Here is a 20,387-nt window from a genome sequence, read left to right on the forward strand (position 1 = left end):
TTTGGAGATAATGTGTATTTTTCCTAACCATACAAACCTTAGCTATTTACATGGGGTATTACTTTCGGCGTAGCTGAAATGACGAGCCATTAGATTTTTAACGAGGGTTAACTACCCTCTCGCTAGCTAGCGAGGGGGTAGGGGAGGGGTAGCTAGCTACCCCTCCCCCCTTACACACAGGTGAACTGATTCACTTCGCTTAGAGGTAGGACTTGCCTTGGAGGACAGGGCTGGTGGGCAAATATGTGTAAATAGCTAAGGTTTGTATGGTTAGGAAAAATACAAATTATCTCCCGAATTTATCATTTATTGCGTAACCGAAATACAAACCACTCTATTTACATGGGGTGACTTACCCCTTAGGAAGAGTGGAAAATCCCAGCTTTACTGGCTTTGGCTTTGCCCGGGGGCTCAGAATCTGAGTGAGCAGCACTCATAAGCTCGTGTGTGGAGGGATGAAGTGTGATTTGTCCTAGGAAGTTGACCTGAAGTCCCTTAGATGGAATTCTAGGCTAGGACATTCCCAATACCACCTCGTCAGGGTATGGGGGACACGACAGTATTATCTAAATACTAGGAACACAATGAAGCATGGTTTACCTGCAGAGGTTTGAGGTCAGCTATGCAGAGAACCCAGGATGCTGCTTTCCCCAAGAGAGGGGGAGATGAAGAAAGAAGTAAGGGCCAGACATACTTCTTTCATTCATGCAGTCTAAAACCGGGTAACAATGCCCTCAACCTTCTGCTACCTGTCCATTAAGGAGCCTGAGGTTAGACCAGCTGTTGTGTACCCACCACAGGGCCGATAGAAAACGTACCAAACCTCCTGTGGGTCACGTCCTGCAGGTAGTGGGCTGTGAAGGTCGTTTGACGCTTCCAGACTCCAGCTTGTAGCACCTGCGTCACAGAGTAGTTCCTCTTGAAGGCCAGGGACGTTGCGATGCTTCTGACGTCGTGTGCTCTAAGGGGACATGATGGAGGAGGGTCTGGATTCAGGGTGTGATGGATGACCCTTCAAATCCAGGCTGAAAAGGTATTCTTGGTGACCCTCCTCTCCGTCCTTCCTGTGCTCCCAAACAGGGCTTGCACGTAAGGACGAACTGCAGCTGTTCTTTAAGATAACACCTCCAACTCCTTACTAGGCATAATAGGAGATGGTCTGGGTCATCTGTTACAGAACGGAGACTCGAAATCCTGAAGGAGTCGAATCAAGGGTCCGGGCTCCAAGATTTGAGTCTAGTTGCCAACTCGGGGACGAACCTGAACGTTACCTCCCCCTCTCCTCTTAAATGGGCGACGTCGTACGAGAGACCATGAAGTTCACTGACACGCTTGGCTGAGGCCAGAGAGAGCAGGAGCACCGTCTTCCAAGTAAGGCGACGATCAGAAGCCTGGCGTAATGGTTCGCAAGGAGGTCTCTTTAAGAGTCCTAAGAACCCAAACCATGTTCCATGGAGGAGGACTCACTTCTGACTGGGGGCAGGTAAGTTCGTAGCTTCATATGAGCGAAGAAAGATCCACCGAGGAGGAAATGTCTATTCCTTTCAGCCTGCAGGCCAGGCTTAAGGCTGAGCGATAGGCTTTCACCGCCGAGAGCGAAAGGCGCATTTCCTCCTGCAGGTATACAATAATTCTGCTATTGCTGGAATAGTGGCATCAAGGGGAGAGATACCTTCCCCCCGACACCAACCACAGAAGACTCTCCACTTCGCCTGGTAGACCCCAGCGGATGACTGACGCAGGTGTCGAGATATCCGCTCAGCAAATTGTTGCGGAACGCCTCTTTCTGTGAGGGGATGCTGGATAGTCTCCAGGCGTGAAGCTGAGGCGATGCTATGGCTTTGTGGTAGATGTTGCAGTGTGGTTGCTTGAGTAGCTCGTGTCGTGGGGGAAGCTCTCTCGGGAGTTCCGTCAGGGAATGCAGAAAGTCCGGGAACCACTCAGCATGATGCCGTAGTGGAGCTATCAGAGTCATCGACAGGTTGACCGATAGTCTGGTCTTGTTGAGCACCCTTCTCACCAGACAGAACGGTGGGAAGGCGTAGACGTCGATGTTGTCCCACCGTTGTAGGAAGGCATCTTGCCAGAGTGCCTTGGGGTCCGGGACTGGGGAGCAGTACAGCGGCAGCTTGAAGTTCAAGGCTGTCGCGAACAGGTCCACAAAGTCAGGACTTTGTTGGCTACTAGAGGGTCCAAAGACCACTCGGTACTCGCTATCTGCGAGGCTCTGCTTAGACTGTCGGAGAGCACATTCCTTTGCCCGGAATGAAGAGAGCCGATAGTGGTATCGAGTGGAATCGGTTCATCTCAGTATCTCTACTGCAAGATGGGAAAGCTGTTATGAAAAGGTACCACTCTGCTTGTTGAAATAAGCCGCTACCGCAGTGTTGTCGCTCACGGAGTGACCCGCCAGGGTTTGTTGGAACTGTTGAAGGGCCAGATATACGGCCTTCATTCCTAGCAGATTGATGTGGAGGTACCTTTCTGATTCTGACCATAGGCCTGGGATCCTTTGGTTCAGAACGTGGGCCCCCCTCTCTTCTTTTGACGCGTCCGAGAACAGCATCAAATGCGGGGGAAAGACGAGAAGATCCACTCCCTTTCAAAGGTTCCCGTAGGTCAACCACCACTGCGGGTCCAATCGTTCCGCAGGTCCCATAGGGACCAGAGTGTCCGGGGAATCGTTGCCTTGGTTCCACCGGGACTTGAGCCGCCATTGCAGGGATCTCATCCTGAGGCGGCCGTTTGGAACTAGACGGGTTAGGGAGGAAAGGTGACCTAGGAGACGTAACCAAGATTGGGCTGGAAGATCTCCTCGTCTGAGGAAAGGTTCTGCGACTCTCCTCAGCCTTGCTATCCTGTCGTCTGATGGGAAGGCTTTGTAGAGATTGGTGTCTAATATCATGCCTAAATATCCCAGTTGCTGGGATGGAAGCAGAGAAGACTTCTCGAGATTTACCATGATCCCTAGATCTTGGCAAAGTCCCAGAGGCTTGTCTTGGTGTCGAAGAAGGGTCGATTCCGAGACTGCCGGGGTTAGCCAGTCATATAGATAGCGAAGGGGACGGATGCCGATCCTGTGTGCCCACGAAGATATCAGTGTGAACATTCTGGTGAACTCCTGCGGTGCTATGGAGAGATCGAAACACAGCACCTTGAACTGGTAGACCTTGTTGTCTAGGCTGAATTTCAAGTACTTCCAGGAAGACAGATGGATTGGGATCTGGAAGTACCCATCCTTCAGATCCAGTTTGCACCTGAAGTATTGTGGTCTTACTACAAGTCTGATCGACTCTGCTGTTCCACGCTGAACGAAGTTTGTTCAACAAACTTGTTCAGAGCTAATGACGGGTCTCCAGCCTTCAGATGCCTTCTTTACAAGAAAGAGTCGACTGAAGAAGCCTGGGGAGCCGTCGACGACCTTATGGAGAGCATCTTTCTAGAGCATCATCTCAAATTCTGCCCAAAGGGCTAGCCCCTTTGCCGATCCCATGGCATAGGAGCGCAGCGACACTGGATTTGATGTCAGGGGAGGAAGAGATGTTATGAACGGGAAGCGATATCCTTGGCTGATCACGGAGATCATGCAGGAATCGGCCCCGAGTTGCTGCCACCTGAACGCGCAACTTTAGGCATCCCCCCACAGGGGGGCAGGGGGGTTGCCAATCCTAGCGTTTGCGGCCTCGGCCGCTCCCTCTAGGATTATTGCCTCCCCTGAAGGACTTCCCGTCCTTCTTGTCCCTGACAGGAGGGGGCTGCTGTTTAGACACCTTTGTCTTTGCCACCAGAGCCGGTTCCGATGTCCTAGGCTGACAAGGCTGTTGTTGTTGAGGCGCTGGAGGCTTGTAGGGTCTGGATGTAAGCGCCTTTTGGAGGGGCGAATCGTGATTCGATTTCCTCCACCTCTCAGCTGTTAGTCCCACGTCCTTGGGCTCAAACAAGCTCTTTCCAAAGATGGAAGAGTGTCTGAGCTTGCCGACATCCACGGTTGGGACTTTCGAGAGGAACCTCTCGGTCACTGCACCTCAATGCTTCAACATCGCGTTTGCCCACAAGTTCAAAACTTGGTGAGCCGGAAATCGATGGTGCTCGTGCCCGAAAGGAGGAAAGTTTCCATGGTCTTCCTGGTGCTCTCCTTGGACAAGTCCTCGGATCGCAACAGGATGTCCAGAGATCCAAGCCAGGCGACCAGCCACGAAGTGGCCAGCATGGCACACTTTGCGGCCTTCACCTGGCTCAAGATCTCCGAAGCCGAGAATGTCACCTGCCGGGCGGAGAGTTTTTCGAGAGAAATTTCCCTGGTAAGCCCTTCCATGGAATGGTGGAGAGGCAGAGCTAAACCAGGCTCCCCCATAATCTCGAAGTACCTACTCTGCTGACAGCTGACAGACGCAGTATCAGCGACTCCTGCTGGAGGGAAGGGGACCGGGTGCTCCTGAGGAGTAGAGATGATGGGGCTTGCCTGAAAAGAAGGAGAAGAATGTCGCGCGGGCGCTTAGGAGATCGCTGCCGCGCAAGGAGAGCCCAGGGGTGCCTGTGAGCGCCTGTGCGCTAGCTTAGGTGCCTCCTGGGCGGCGCACTGTGATGTGGAAGCACGCTGGCTCGTTGGCGAAACTCCAGAAGGGCGCTGTGAGTCCAGAGGAACCTGTGAGCACCTGTGTGCTAGCGTAGGAACCTCTTAAACTGCGCGCCACGGGGCAGGAACCGGGGAGATTGTTGGCGCGCAGTTGCACGGCCAGAAGATATCAGCGAGGGTGCAGAACCAGATGGTGAGGTTGCGCGCAAAGGCCAACGCTCGAGGGCAGGCACAGGAAACTTCTCGTGGGCGCACGGGCGCGCAGAGACTCGTTCAAGTCTGGAACTGCGCACCGGAGATAGTGCAGAGGCGATGGCTTGCGCGTGGGCAAGCTCTGAGGGAGTGCAGGAGATCATCGGCGAGGAGGCAAAGGAATAATCTCCTTGCCTGCGCCCAGATCCGGAGATCGTGGGCGAACGTTGGCGCGCATTGCGCACATCAGGAAAGGGCGCAGATGTGCGCTGGCGAGCAGGCGAACGTGGGAGTTCGGCGAAGAAATAATCTCCTTGCCTGCGCCCAGATCCGGAGATCGTGGGCGCGAGGGCGAACGTTGGCGCGCATTGCGCACATCAGAAAAGGGCAAGCAGATGTGCGCTGGCGGTCAGGAGATCTACAGCTAGACTCAGCTACAGGAGATCGCTGGAGTGTTGATTCAGCAGAAGTCTGGTCCACATCAGGAGAGCGTTTGCGAACTACTGCGCGCAGGAAAAAGAGGTTGCACAGGTAAAAACCTGGCACTAAAGGGACTTACTCACATTGTGAGATAAGCCCTTTGCCCCGAAGGGACCGGTGCCCGTTGGAAAACGGGGTGGAGTGGCGCCCACTGCGCATCTGCGTCCAGGAACGGAGATGGAAGACAAGAAGGTCTGGTAGGTGTTGGAGATCGCGAACGATATGCCGAAAGGTCTAGCGAAGCAGCTGCAACAGTCAGTTCTCGTCGATGAGGATCCTCTGCGGGGCTGAAGATGAAGACGACCACGGACAGGAGCACCATCATCAGTCCTCCGAAGAGGGGTCTCTGTTAGGAACTCCCCTGAGGGGGAGGCACTCGCAGAAGAGACCATTGGACTCAGCTGCCCCCTCGAAGGATGTTCGGAGGGGGGAACTGAGCCTTCAGCAACATCAGCAACAACAGTAGGGGGAGTCCTCCGAAGAGGGTTAGGTACTATTCAGCGCCGCCAGCTCAGCGCCGCCGATTCAGCACCGCCAGTTCAGCACCTGGTTATTTCAGCGCCAAAAATAATTAGCAACAGCCATCTCAGCGCCAGATGAAATTTTAAGTCTCTCTCGCTCTCTTCACAGTAGTTTGTATAATTTCAGTACTAAACCGCTATTTATTGATCTCGGTGATTCCGTTGTTTAATTAAAATATCTCTCTCTCTCTCTCTTCACAAAGTAGTTTGTATAATTTCAGTACTAAACCGCTATTTATTGATCTCGGTGATTCCGTTGTTTAATTAAAATATCTCTCTCTCTCTCTCTCTCTCTCTCTATCTCTCTCTCTCTCTTCACACAGTAGTTTGTATAATTTCAGCGCAAACCGCTACTTATTGATTTAGGTGATTCCGTTGTTTAATTGAAATCTTTAAAGGAAATATTTGTAAACATTTGTAAACCGTGATTTAGTTAAAAAAAAAAAAAAAAAAACTAAAATCATCTGCTAAATACAGTCTTTGGGAAACCATGGAGGATACAGTTCGGAGTCAGAGAGGACGAGCGAAATTCTGTCATGATGGATATATATACATATTTGATAAAGAAAGCAAGACACAAACAAATGTAAAGTTCTCTAGATGCCATGAAGACGGTAGATGTCATGCCAGAATTCATACGTTAGAAGAAGCTGTTCTAAAGAAAATGAATGATCACACCCATTCGCCATCTACAGTGGCGGTATAAGATGAAAAATATGTCTCAACCTGCTATTGCCCAGCTGCCTAACCGACAAGTGTTGCGTAAGCTTATTCGACACAAAAGGAATGCAGCTAACCGGGTTCCTGAAAATCCAAGATGCATTGAAGACTTAGAATTTCCTGAAGAATACAAAGTGTATAAGCCCACACCCGAAACTGAGGAAAATTTTTACATAGCAGATCAAGGGATTAACCAAGAGAGAATTATCATGTTTGGTAGGGAGACCTGGTTGGAACATCTAGCAACGTCAACCATCTGGTATGTTGATGGCACATTTGCTATTGCACCTCAATTATTTCATCAAGTGTACGTTATTTTAGTCAAGAAATTCGATAGAGCCCACCCCATAATGTATGCACTCTTGCAGAATAAGCAGCGCTCAACATATGTGAAAATGCTAGAAATAATTAAAGAAAAAGTACCAAATGCACGGCCCAACATCATAAATTGTGATTTTGACAACCATAAAAGATGTTTTCCCAATGTGCAAATCAGAGGATGTTTGTTTCACTTATAGCAAAATTTAATTAAACAGAACATAAGTATGGGTCACATGACTTCATATAATACAGTGCCAATGTGGACTTTGCTTTACAGGTAAAAATTATATCAGCTCTTTCATTTGTCCCAGTTAACAACCTTGACCGTCATGTGGAAGCTCTAGTATCGCACCTACGTGAGGAGCTAGTTCCATGGCGCTGAAACTTCTGGCGCTGAAAAGGCTGGTGCTGAACTGGCGGCGCTGAAATGTCCCTACCCCTCCAAAGAGGAGTCTCTAAGAGTGTCCTCTCTCGCGAACGAGAGAGGTGAACCCTTCGTAGCAGAGACAAGAAGAATTGATGAAGGCGCCCTAAAAAGAGCAACCCTCCGAAGAGGAGCTCCTGCAGCTGCTCAGCCCCTTGAGCGTAGCTGCAAGTGCGACCGCTCAACACCAAGAGCATAGTCGCACGAATTCCATGGTCCAGCCTTGCAACCGCTCAGCCCCTTGAGCATGGTTACAACAGGAAAAAAAAAAAACAACCAGGAATTATTAAGGTAAGAGAGGTTCCCCCCCACTGAAGGGGAAAAAACTCGTACCTGGGAAGGGAACCTCCCTCGGAAGGAAAGATACCCACCCATGGAGGCGAACCTCCTGAGCGTTATAAATGAACCAAGGAGCTGACAGTTGTCATGGGAGAACTTCTAGGAGAAGGGAACACGCCCATGATGAAGTCCTAGAGAGAAGGCGGCAACAGCAGATTCCCCAGGCCCAACAGGACAGCTCTGCTTCGTTGGCACACTAGGCAAACGAAAAACTAGATAGTTAACTGTGAAAATAAAATAAATAATTAGTTAACATTCATTCCCCCGGGGGAACTCCGAAGAGGAACCCCGAGGGAAAAGAACATAAGAATTACTCCAGGTATGCGCCCTCCTCCCCCACTGACACTCACGGGAAGGGGGGGAAGGTGGAGAACTGTAATAAAAACAGAATTATAACAATTATAAATATGTAATTCATTTAAGAATGTTCACAAATAGAAGAATGAATGAACCCCGAAGGGAAGCGTTCTACACAGAAGCTGAAAAGTTAACAAATATAATTAGATTTCATTAAAATAATTGAGACAAAATAAACAGAGAAGCAACTCAACCCGCAACGGGAAGGAAGCTACCGTAATACGTAGTAGTAATAAAAGGGTGAACGACCTCGACAGAGAGAGAGACCGTAGTCAAACTAAACTCCCATGTTCCCTTTGCTGAAAGTCCAAGTTCCCCGTAGGGAAGGAGAAACAGCAGAGAAAACAGATTAATAAATAAAGTCCAGCGATGACGATTCCCCATGGCGCCTAAGAATCGGAAGCCGAAGGAAGGACGGAAGGACCAAGGGAAAGATCAAGACCCATGAAATGTCACCGTGGAGGCCTGGAACTACACGGAGAAGTTGTCGTACACTACGCACACACAGCATTAACACTAAAAAGGAAACTTACTGTATTTCTATACTCAAATATATACATAAACATAAGAATGTTTATATATATATTAAGTATAAGAAAAGTAAGTAATTAAGTAAAGACAAAACACTAATGGCTGCCAGGCGAGGACGGGAACAGACACGTCTGCCCACCGTCCAAGCCAAAAGCAAAGTGAATCAGTTCACCGGTGTGTGAGGGGGGAGGGGTAGCTAGCTACCCCTCCCCTACCCCCTCGCTAGTTAGCGAGAGGGTAGTTAACCCTCGTTAAAAATCTAATGGCTCGTCATTTCAGCTACGCCGAAAGTAATACCCCATGTAAATAGCGTGGTTTGCATTTCGGTTACGGAACAACTCCGTGTTTTCAAGTGTATGAGGACAGAGGAGAATGTGCAAAGAATAGTCAGTGTATGTGTAGGCAATGGAAAAATGAGCCATAACCAGAGAGAGAGAGATCAAATGTAGCACTGTCTGGCCAGTCAAAGAACTCAATAACACTTTAGCGGTAGTATCTCAAAGGGTGGCTGGTACCCCGCCAAACATGCAAACTTAAGTCCTGTAAAATAAGGATATATCTTCAGTGGCGCTTGAACAGCCATTGAATCGTTAACTATGTACTTAATCAATAACAGGCTGTGAGAGGGGACAGCCAGGTCACAAGCTTATCATAATATATAGCCACTTTTTCTGTCCTTAGGCTTAGAATAATTAATTTGTTGTCGGAAGTCCACTTAAATCAAACTAGGTTTTTCTCTTCCTTAATCATATCATCCTTCCTGGTTCCGTATAAGAACGAGGAAGATAAATGCAATTCTTCCTGGTCCCATATGATAACGAGGAAGATACAAGTCATCCTTCCTGGTCCATTATAAAAACGAACAAGATTACTCCAACAACCTCCTTATAGCTAATCATCAGAATTTAGAATGTATCAGGACTTCAACCGGGAAAAGCTTAAAGGAAAAGTAGTCTTAGGACCCAGAAAACCTATCTCCCTAACAGGGAGATGGTATTGGCAGAGACAAACCAGGAACATCAAGAGAAAGGTTTTGCAAGACATCGACCCATCCTTCACTTTGCCAGCAAAGGAAAGTAGAGGAGTTTCTTCTTGGCAGACGTAATCTGCAAAAAGCTGCTCCATCATATAACTCGCTAGCATCAGACATTTGACAAACATGTAAAGGTTATGATTGCTGCATCCACTTGAGAGATAAAAATGAAAGAGGCAAAAGAGTCAGGCATTCTACCTCTCACCAAGACTTATGCTGAACACACCACCTAAGATAGGATGCATACTACATCCCATGTGGGAGTGGGGAGTGCTACACGACTACCGAGTAGCCACCCTGGACAAAGGGACGCAAGGGTCTGTGGATAATTTCCATAAAGTCTAGGGAGGCTGCATGCAACAGTATCCTCTAGAAGTGCCATCTTTACAATTTGGGATACCAAAGTATCCATAACAGAGAAGGGAGAAGTACCTGTCTCAGTAGAAAAATTGCAGGAATGTTTCCAAGCTCCTCAAACACCTGGCCAATAAAAAGAGTACAGCTCTACACAGGGAGTTATATTTCTGAAATAACTTGACTACTTCTTCTGAAGAGAATTATCAGAATCAGAAAGGGAAGAGGCAGAGGAAGAGGAGGATAGCTTAACACCAGTTGGCGGCCAAATTCTATTTTGACTGTATACACTCCCACCCTCTCCTGGAAAATATTGCTGATGTTTGGTCGAGTATGACTGCTTGCCTTCTATCGGTACAACAGCAGTAACTGCAACACCAACTCATGATTGCTTGACTGACCCCAAAGGTACAAGTTAGCTAGGGAGTACCTTCCCAAAGGATTAAAGTGATTGTTATATGTCCCAAGGAGCTTTTGGCAAAAAGTTTTTCCATGTGACCATCTTCTTTGTTGTCTCAAGGAAGAAATATCAGACAATGGGAATGGAGAAGAAGAGATTGGAAGAGAAGGAAGAGAAGGAAGAGAAAGGGTGAACTCCTCTTCCCCTTGCCAACTATTCTACCTTAACAGAAGACATGGTCTGGGCGACTGATAATGAATACGCTCCCTCTGAGGAGGAAGATACTAAATAGCTGTCTCTGTCACAACATAAACCACTAAGCAAGGGGTTTAGTCACAAAGGGACCACTCACTAACACTGCCACATAGAGATTACCATCTAGGGAATTTTTTTGAACAGAGATGAGGCCACCAGAAGAAAAACTTTCATAATGGGGCATCCAGGTAAGGCAAAACTGAGTCAGAAACAGAAAACGCCCTCCTGAAGTAGAGCAACTACCACGAAGCAAAACAAGTTACATTCTAAGTTTGTTGTCTTCATGATCATACAAGCAAAAAATAACACTCAAAATGTGTGGCTGTTTACAGTCACCCTCTTCACAAAGGTACATCACACTTGGGATTTCAAAGATGTGTATCCTCATAGAAAAAAAATTCACTTCACAACATACTTACCTTAAGGTGTGCTTCCGCTTAAAAGTGAAAGTAATCACAAGCGATGATGCAAAGAGCGCTTCTCAAGCTTTGTCTGACAAGCTCAATGGCCGGGATTTTCAAAACTGAAGACTAGGGTTCATTCTCAAGGAAAGGTCTCCCTATTTCTCTTGGGGAAACAGAGATATCTACCATCCTGGAAGCTTGCCCTTTGATCTGCTCAGGTCTGCCCTTCGAAGATTTAACAAAAAAAGGGCTGGAGCAATGAGAATTGGTTGTCTGAAGTCAGGATCTCGCCAATTTTTTTTACCTTGAGGACGAACCCAATGGAGAGCAATCACTCTTGGAACTCCTATTCCTTTCTTGGGCGTACTTGTGCGTGGGAGACATGCTAATATTACGCTTGTCTCTTCTAAAGGTTGTGCACGTTCATCAACAACCAAAGTTCAGCAATAAAAGATGATATAAGTCCCAAACCTGCACTCTAAGAGGCAAAGTTTTCTCGAGCATCCGGAATATCGAAGAATATGTCTTTCTCCACGAAGGAAAACGTTCTTTCCGACACTGTTCTCTTCTACTGTCATGAGGGTCGGGGGGGACTGTTATAAGATGCTACTAGGGAGCTAAAGGATTTCCCAAAGAGGTGGCATGTTGAGAAACATGTTGCTCACCAACACAAGGATCCTGAGAAGAGCACTCATATCCCAGAGAATGATTCACATTTCAAGGAATTAAGTCGTCATTGATGCCAAGAAGAAATATCCCAGAACAAGCTTGTCTTCTGCTAAGTGATTCACATTCATATTGATATGAGATATATGTGAAAAACTTCAGGCCAGTTGGAGAGCATTGACAACACCAATGAGCACCTCAACGGCCAGATCATCCAGTGAGTCAGGTGTCATGCGTCATGTTAATGGTAGGTGCACTTCTCAATAAATCTGAAAGACCCCAACTGATACAAGCCCTTTACCTGTAGTTTATTTTTTTCCAATGGGTTTTGGTCTCTACCTAGTATAAACCAATGCTGCTACAAAATTGAACCTTGGTTCAATATTGGTTTTCAAGTTCTCTCATAAATCCTATAGTAAGTCTTTCATATCTTCCGAATGCGCAGCAGCTTTGCCTCCAATCAAATTACGGTTACAGGAATTTATATGATTAATAGAGTTTTCATGAAACAGACTACTGGCCATTTACCTCCAGTTTCACAAAAAAAATTAGGCTGGACATGAAGTGATCTCTCTTATGTCTACAGATTCAAATATGCTGAATCTTTATTTTGGAGATATGAAAATAAGGGATACTGTTTAGGTGAAAAACATGAGATTTTGGGTGTTGCCCCTATTAAGAGTTTTCATATTTTTCAGCTTTTATGTTGTGGAATGTGGTCTAATTTGAATTACCTTCCAGAAAATGTAATTAAGTAAAAAAGAAAGTAAAGCTCTTATATACCTCAAAATAATTGGGTTCTTCTTCTTGTTCTTCTGGTTGTTCTAGCAACTTCTTTTGCTGGTTTAATCGATATTGGTTAATATGGTCTTGGAGAGGAGACAGATTAGATGATGTGCCTCTTCCACATCCATCAGTCACTACCGACGAAGGGACATCCCATGTATCCCAACCAGAATAATCATCTGTGTTATTCTGTGAACAAAAACACTCATAAGTATGGAAAGAGTATTAATTTTTTTTTATCATTCTCTCAATCTATTTAAAAATTTATGATGAAACATACAAATCCCAACTACGGAGAATGTTTTCAAACTTACTGGACTGACTAAAAACTTTATAAAATCAATACCCTAAATTATAATGCTTATCTTTTATATCATTGTCACTGTTACTACGTTTTATAAAGTATATTTTAAGCCAAAGGCACTAGGACCAGTAAGGTCATACAGTGCTGTCATAAATGTAATGAATGAATTAGACTGAATTTTTTTTATATATTCAATTCAAAACAATAGTTGAAAAGTACTACACTCACATAATCTAATTAAGCATTCACAAAAAAATACTACTAAATTTGTCATAAATATAGATTCTTATTTTCTATAGATATCTAATAAGAGCTTCTACATCACATATAATTATCAGCAACAAATTCATCATCTAAGTGGTACTTTTGCTAATGAATTAAAAGTCTCAACCAAACCCTGTCAATTAGTGGTTGGGGAACAGGGATAAATAAATGAATTTGAAGAAATGGAGAAAAAGAATGCATTGAGGAGCCTGGAGAAATATCAGGCTACCACTTCCTCTATATAATTGTCTATAATTTTAATGTAATATATTTAACCTGTTTAATAAGATGTACTGTAGTACGTAGGTGTTTGGCATAGTAGTTAAAAAAAATAGTAAGGGTTTTTAAAATGATAAATTTGGAAGTAATGATATTTTCATAATAAAATAAATTTTTGAATATACTTACCCACTGGTTATATAATGGCTAAAGTCCACGGACGCCCGGCAGAGAATTCAAAATCTTGCGCGGCTTGTCGCAGATATGCCAGGTGTACACTAGCGCCCTCGTGGTACTACAGGTAGAGCTATACCAAACCACTTCAGATTTTCCATGCCCCATGGTCTCTAGAGGGGAGGAGGGTGGGTCTAAAACTAATATAACTAGCGGGTAAGTATATTAAAAAATTTATTTTATTATAAAAATATCATTTTTAAATATAAAACTTACCCGCTGGTTATATAATGGCTGATTGACACCCATTGGTGGAGGGTCAGAGACAGCTGCATAATTGGAAATTCACTTAAGAATTACATTAACAACTTAGGTGGTTCTCACCTGATAAGGAAGCTGACAGCAATGCTCTGCCTTATTTTGTCTGCTATCCTTAGGAGATCCAGCAGTCCACCCAGGGGGCTGATGATCTCTAGGAGCTGTCAAATGGTTCAATAACCTATAACATGACAGGACCTCAACTAATACCCTTGTTCCGGGCGCTCTCTAGGAACAAAATGACCACCTGACTACAACCATAAAAATATATATAAAAGTTCCAAGAGAAGAACAGGGGTACTAGGAATTAAGGGAAATATAGTGGTGGATATTTCACCTACTACTGCACTTGTTGTTACAAATGATCCCAAAACGTAACCATCCTCATAAAGAGACTGGAAACGGTATAAGTAATGCAAGGCAAATACAGGATTACCCCTTCAACAGGCTGTATGTACGATGCTTTGCAGAGAACAGTTTGCTTAAAAGTTACAGAAGCTCCAACAGTTCTAACTTCTTGAGTCTTTACTCTTTCGACAGCTTAAGATCCGTCACACAACACAGTGAAAGGACCTATGTAATTAAAGTCTATACGAGATGATAGAGCGTTTTAGACATAGACAGCGCAGGTTTCTTGACTGTGCACCAAAGAGCCTTGAATAGACTCTTAACTCCATTGGTCCTGTCCTGATAAAACTTTGTTTTAACCAGGCAAAAAACTCTCTTCAGTTACTCACAAACTATATTCGAGAGGATAGTGATCTCGAAAGATTTAGGCCATGGATGAGAAGGACATTTGTAAATGACCAAGAATCCAGGTTGCAAGGCACCTAAGGCTTACCCATTCTGAAGTCCATGTTCTTGTTAAGAGCATGAACTTAACTGACTCTCAACTATTGCCAGACTTACTCAGAAAAGTCTCTAAAGTTAGACCTTAAAAAAGAAACCAAGTGAAAAGGCTCGAATCTTTCACTACCGCGGAATTCCAGAAACGACCTCTAAATTCCAGGCTGGCGAATCTTGCTAACACTTCTAAGTCATCTCAAATGATCTGAGAAGATCTATAAGGTCTTTATCTGATAGATCCAATCTTCTGCGTCAGAAGACAGCTGTCCGCATACTCCTGTATCCCTTGATGGTCGAGGAGGAAAAAATATGTTTTCTTCTAAGGTCTAAGAAGAAATAGGCCACTTGTCTTAAGTTACTAAATGAAGAGACTGCTTTAGCTCTACATCACTTCATAAAACCTTCTATTTGGGCTGCAAAACCTTGAGGCAAAGGTCCTTTGTACAAGCAATAGCCTCAGCTGCCTCCTTCAAACAACCTTCTAGATCTTAGGGGTTTTCCGAAATACTGGAGGCAGTTGGACTTAAAGCTTGATGGTTTAAAATATAGCATACGTGATCCTGACACTGGGAAACGGATTAATGACATGCTTCCAGCATGCATCCAGCATGGTCCCAGCATGGTCCCAGCATGGTCCCAGTATGGGGTTCCAGCATGCTGCATATGCTCAATATGTCGTGAAAGAGAGTCAGGATCTAGACTGCCTCCCAAAACGCGTCCATATCGGTCGCAAGAAACCGATATTGAAGCTAGGCTTGTTGAAAAGAAGCATCAATAACGTGAACCTCATGCTGTGAGGTTAAGACATGATCGTGTGTAACCAGCGAGTGTTCAACATACTCAAAGCCAAAGTTTGACGCAAAGGAGCGTTAGCTGCGAGGCCAGAGAGACACGAAGGAGAGACAATAGTCTGTCCATACTGCTGTGAGAAAAAGACTTGACTATGCGTCTAGCATGCGACCATAATGTCACACGTGCTTTCATTGCCGTAAGGTGTTAGCGAGCTGTATGCGTTCACCTTGTCATGTGGATACAGCACTCTGTGTAAGTTCATCTTGTCGTGTGGATACAGCGCTGTGTGCGTGTCCCGCTTGTTGTAAATCTACAGCGTGCTGCGAGGAGGCGACAGCATAGCGTCCGGTCAGAGCCGCAAAAACTGAGCACCTTTTCTCCCGAAGAACTATGTGTCCTACACGATTTTGGTACTGACACGTCGCTTTCTTTCGAAAAGAAAAACTTCAGCGAACATCAGTTACTACCGGATAAGTTACAGTATTAGAAAAACATACGACTCCTGAAAGGTCTTGAACGTATAGATTGGTGACTACCAAGTCTAGGTTTTTCGTCCTTCGACGAGGACAAACTCTTTCTTTTGTGAAAGTGCGTAAGATTCCAGAGGAAGAGCTAGGATTGTATGCGACTTTTCTGACTTCCGATTCTCTCGTGGAAGAAAAACATGCTTGATTGCTTCCAGTATGACAAATTCGGAGATAATTTGTATTTTTCCTAACCATACAAACCTAAGCTATTTACATTGGGTTTACTTTCGGCGTAGCTGAAAATGACGAGCCAATAGATTTGTAATGAGGGTTAACTACCCCCGTGCTAGTTAGCAAGGGGGTAGGGGAAGGGGTAGCTTGCTAACCCTCCCCCCCCCCAACACACCGGTGAATTGTCTCACTTCACTTTGAGGTAGGACTTGTCTTGGGGGACAGGGCTGGCAGGCAAATATGTGTACATAGCTAAGGTTTGTAGGGTTAGGAAAAATACAAATTATCTCCAAATAAGTCATTTGTTCCGTAACCGAAATACAAACCACGCTATTTACATTAGGTGACTTACCCCTTAGGAAGGGTGGAAAGTCCCCAGCCTTACTGGCTTTGGCTTTACCCGGGTACTCAAAATCCGAGTGAGTAGCAGTCGAGAAAAGGAGTCCCTACACCTCACAAGTTCCTTGCTCCGCAAGGGACGTGTGGCCTACACAAGTTTGTGTGGAGGAAGAGTGTAACTCGTCCTAAGAAGTTGACCTGGAGTCCTTTAGATGGAATTCTAGGTCAGGGCGTTCCCAATACCACCTCGTCAGGGTATGGGGGACGCGACAGTATTAACTTAATACTAGGAACACAAGGGAGCATGGTTTACCTGCAGAGGTTGAGGTCAGCTATGCAGACCAGGATGCTGCTTTCCCCAAGAGAGGGAAGGATGAAGAAAGAAGTAAGAGCCAGACATACTCTTTCATTCACGCAGACTAAGAGCGGGTAACAATGCCCTCAACCTTCTGCTACTTGTCCATTAAGGAGCCTGAGGTTAGACCAGCTTTTGTGCAGCCACCACGGGGCCGATAGAAAAGGTATCAAGGCTCCTGTGGGTCACGTCCTGCAGATAGTGGGCTGTGAAGGTCTTTTGACGCTTCCAGACCCCAGCTTGTAGTACCTGCGTCACAGAGAAGTTTCTCTTAAAGGCCAGGGATGTAGCAATGCCCCTGATGTCGTGTGCCCTAGGGCGGCGTGACGAAAGAGGGTCAGGATTCAAGGCGTGGTGGATAACCCTTCGAATCCAAGCCGAGATGGTGTTCTTGGTGACCCTCCTCTTTATCCTTCCTGTGCTTACAAACAACGCTTGCACACGGGGACAAACTGCTGCTGTCCTCTTCAAGTAGCGCCTCAGACTCCTCACTGGGCATAATGGCAGATGGTCTGGGTCACTTGTTACAGAACGGACTCTCGTGACCCTGAAGGAGTCGAACCGTGGGTCCGGCACTCCAGGGTTCTTAGTCTTGGCAACAAACTCAGGGACGAACCTGAACGTTACCACCCCCCATCCCCTTGAATGGGTGATGTCGTATGAGAGACCATGGAGTTCACTAACTTGATTGGCAGAGGCCAACGCGAGTAGGAAAGCCGTCTTCCAAGTCAGGTGGCGATCAGAGGCCTAGCGTAATGGTTCGAAGGGAGGTCTCTTCAGAGCCCTGAGAACCCGAACCACGTTCCAAGGAGGAGGTCTCACTTCCGACTGAGGGCAGGTAAGCTCATAGCTACGTATGAGTAAAGAGAGTTCTAGCGAGGAAGAAATGTCCACTCCTTTCAGCCTAAAGGCCAGACTTAAGGCTGAGCGATAGCCTTTCACCGCCGAGACCGAAATGCGCATTTCTTCCCGCAAATACACGAGGAACTCCGCTATTGCTGGAATAGTGGCATCGAATGGAGAGGTACCCCTCCCAAGACACCAACCACAGAAGACTCTCCACTTCGCCTGGTAGACTCCCTCAGAGGACCTTCGCAGGTGCCGAGACATTCTCTCCGCAACCTGTTGCGAAAAGCCTCTCTCCGTGAGGAGATGCTGGATAGTCTCCAGGCGTGAAGCCGAAGCGAGGCTACGGCTTTTTGGAAGATGTTGCAAAGTGGCTGTCTGAGTAGCTCGTGTTGTTGGGGAGTTCTCTCGGAAGTTCCGTCAGGAGCTGCAGAAGGTCCGGGAACCATTCCGCGTGATGCCATAGCAGAGCTATCAGGGTCATAGACAGGTTGACATAGTCTGGTCCTGTTGAGCACCCTACTCATCAGACAGAACGCTGGGAAGGCGTACACGTCGATGTTGTCCCACCGCCGTTGGAAAGCATCTTGCCAGAGAGCCTTGGGGTCCGAGGCTGGGGACCAGTACAGAGGTAGCTTGAAATTCAAGGCTGTCGCTAACAGGACCACCGTCGGGGAACCCCACAAAGTCAGGACTCTGTCGGCTATCTGAGGATCCAAAGACCACTCGGTACTCACTATCTGCGAAGCTCTGCTCAGACTGTCAGCGAGCACATTCCTCTTGCCAGGAATGAAGCGAGCTGATAGTGTTATCGAGTGGACTTCGGACCACCTCAGAATCTCTACTGCAAGATGGGATAGCTGTTGTGAAAAGGTACCTCCCTGCTTGTTGATATAAGCCACTACCCTGGTGTTGTCGCTCATCACCACCACGGAGTGGCCCGCCAGGGTCCGTTGGAACTGTTGAAGATCCAGATACACGGCCTTCATTTCTAGCAGGTTGATGTGTAGGTACTTTTCTGATTCTGACCAAAGGCCTGAAACCCCCTGGTTCAGAATGTGGGCCCCCCACCCTTCTTTAGACACGTCCAAAAACAGCGTCAAATCCGGGGGAAGGACGAGAAGATCCACTCCCTTTCGTAGGTTTTCGTCGATCAGCCACCACCGCAGGTCCGCCTGTTCCGTGGGTCCTATCGGGACCAGAGAGTCCGGGGAATCGGAGCCCTCACTCCACCGGGACTTGATCCGCCATTTGCAGTGATCTCATCCTGAGACGGCCGTTCGGGACTAGACGGGCCAGGGAGGCTAGGTGACCTAAAAGACGTAACCATGATTGGGCCGGAAGCTCTTCCCGCCTGAGGAAGGGCTCTGCCACCCTCCTCAGCCTTGCTATCCTGTCGACTGATGGAAAGGCTTTGTGAGGATTGGTGTCTAATAACATGCCTAAATAAACCAGTCGCTGGGACGGCTGCAGAGAGGACTTCTCGAGATTTACTATGATCCCCAGATCTTGGCAAAGTTCCAGAAGCCTGTCTCGGTGTCGAAGAAGGGTCGACTCCGAGTCTGCCAGGATCAGCCAGTCGTCCAGATATCGGAGGAGACGGATGACGTTCCTGTGCGCCCATGACGAAATCGGGGTGAACACTGGTGAACACCTGAGGTGCTGCGGAGAGACCGAAGCACAGTACCTTGAACTGGTAGGTCTTGCTGTCTAGGCTGAATCTCAAGTACTTCCTTTAAGACGGATGGATTGGGATCTGGAAGTACGCGTCCTTCAGATCCAGTGTGCACATGAAGTCTTGTGGTCTCACTGCAAGTCTGACCGTGTCCGCTGTCTCCATGCTGAACGAAGTTTGCTTGACAAACTTGTTCAGAGCTGAGAGATCGATGATGGGTCTCCAGCCTCCAGACGCCTTCTTTACAAGAAAGAGTCGACTGAAGAAGCCTGGGGAGCCGTCGACGATCTCTTGGAGAGCATCCTTCTTTAGCATGGTCTCGACTTCAGCCCGAAGGGCCAGCCCCTTTGCCGATCCCATGGCATAGAAGCTCAACGACACTGGATTCGCTGTCAGGGGAGGTTGAGATGTTGTGAATGGGACACGATAACCTTGGCCGATCACAGAGACCGTCCAAGAATCGGCCCCATGTTGCTGCCACCTGTGCATGCAACTTTGTAGGCATCCCCTCACAGGTGGACACGCGGGGGGACTGCCACTCGTAGCGTTTACGGCCACGGCCGCTCCCCCTAGGAGTTTTGCCTCCCCTGGAGGACTTACCGCCCCTCTTGTCCTTGACAGGAAAGGGCTGAGGCTTAGACACCTTCGTCTTAGCTGCCGGAGCCTGCTTCGGTGTCCTGCGAGGCTGCTGTTGATGTTGTTGCAGAGCTGGAGGCTTGTAGGGCTAAGATGAGAGGGCCCTTTGGAGGAGCGAATCCTGGTTCGACTTCCTCCACCTCTCAGCTGTGCGTTCCACATCCTTGGGCTCAAACAAGCTTCCTCCAAGGATGGAGGAATGTCTAAGCCTACAGACATCCACGGCGGGGACCTTCGGATGGAACTTCTCGGTCACCGCATCACGATGCTTCAAGACCGAGTTGGCCCACAGGTTGGTAACCTGGTGGGCCAGGAACTCGATGGAGCGAGTGCCCGAGAGGAGGAAGGTCTCCAAGGCCTTCCTAGTGCTCTCCTTAGACAAGTCCTCAGAGCACAATAGGATGCCCAGAGAACCCAACCAGACGTCCAGCCACGAAGTGGCCTGCATGGCACACTTCGCGACCTTCTCCTGGCTCAGGATCTCCGAAGTCGAGAATGTCACCTGCCGGGAGGAGAACTGCTCAAGCGGAGTTCTCCTTGTGAGCTCTTCCACCGAGTGGTG

The 20,387-nt window shown here is 47.2% G+C and overlaps 1 protein-coding gene across 1 annotated transcript in view; it reads right to left on the minus strand.

The window, feature by feature from the left end:
• LOC137630550 (receptor-binding cancer antigen expressed on SiSo cells-like) overlaps positions 1-20,387 on the minus strand; it is a 109,399-nt gene that overhangs the window by 31,228 nt on the left and 57,784 nt on the right. Inside the window, exon 3 of the mRNA XM_068362070.1 lies at positions 12,357-12,548. Coding sequence (XP_068218171.1) covers positions 12,357-12,548 — 192 coding nt within the window. The remainder of the gene's footprint in view (positions 1-12,356; positions 12,549-20,387) is intronic.

This window comes from Palaemon carinicauda, chromosome 38 (genome assembly GCF_036898095.1).
Source record: "Palaemon carinicauda isolate YSFRI2023 chromosome 38, ASM3689809v2, whole genome shotgun sequence".
NCBI lineage: Eukaryota > Metazoa > Arthropoda > Malacostraca > Decapoda > Palaemonidae > Palaemon > Palaemon carinicauda.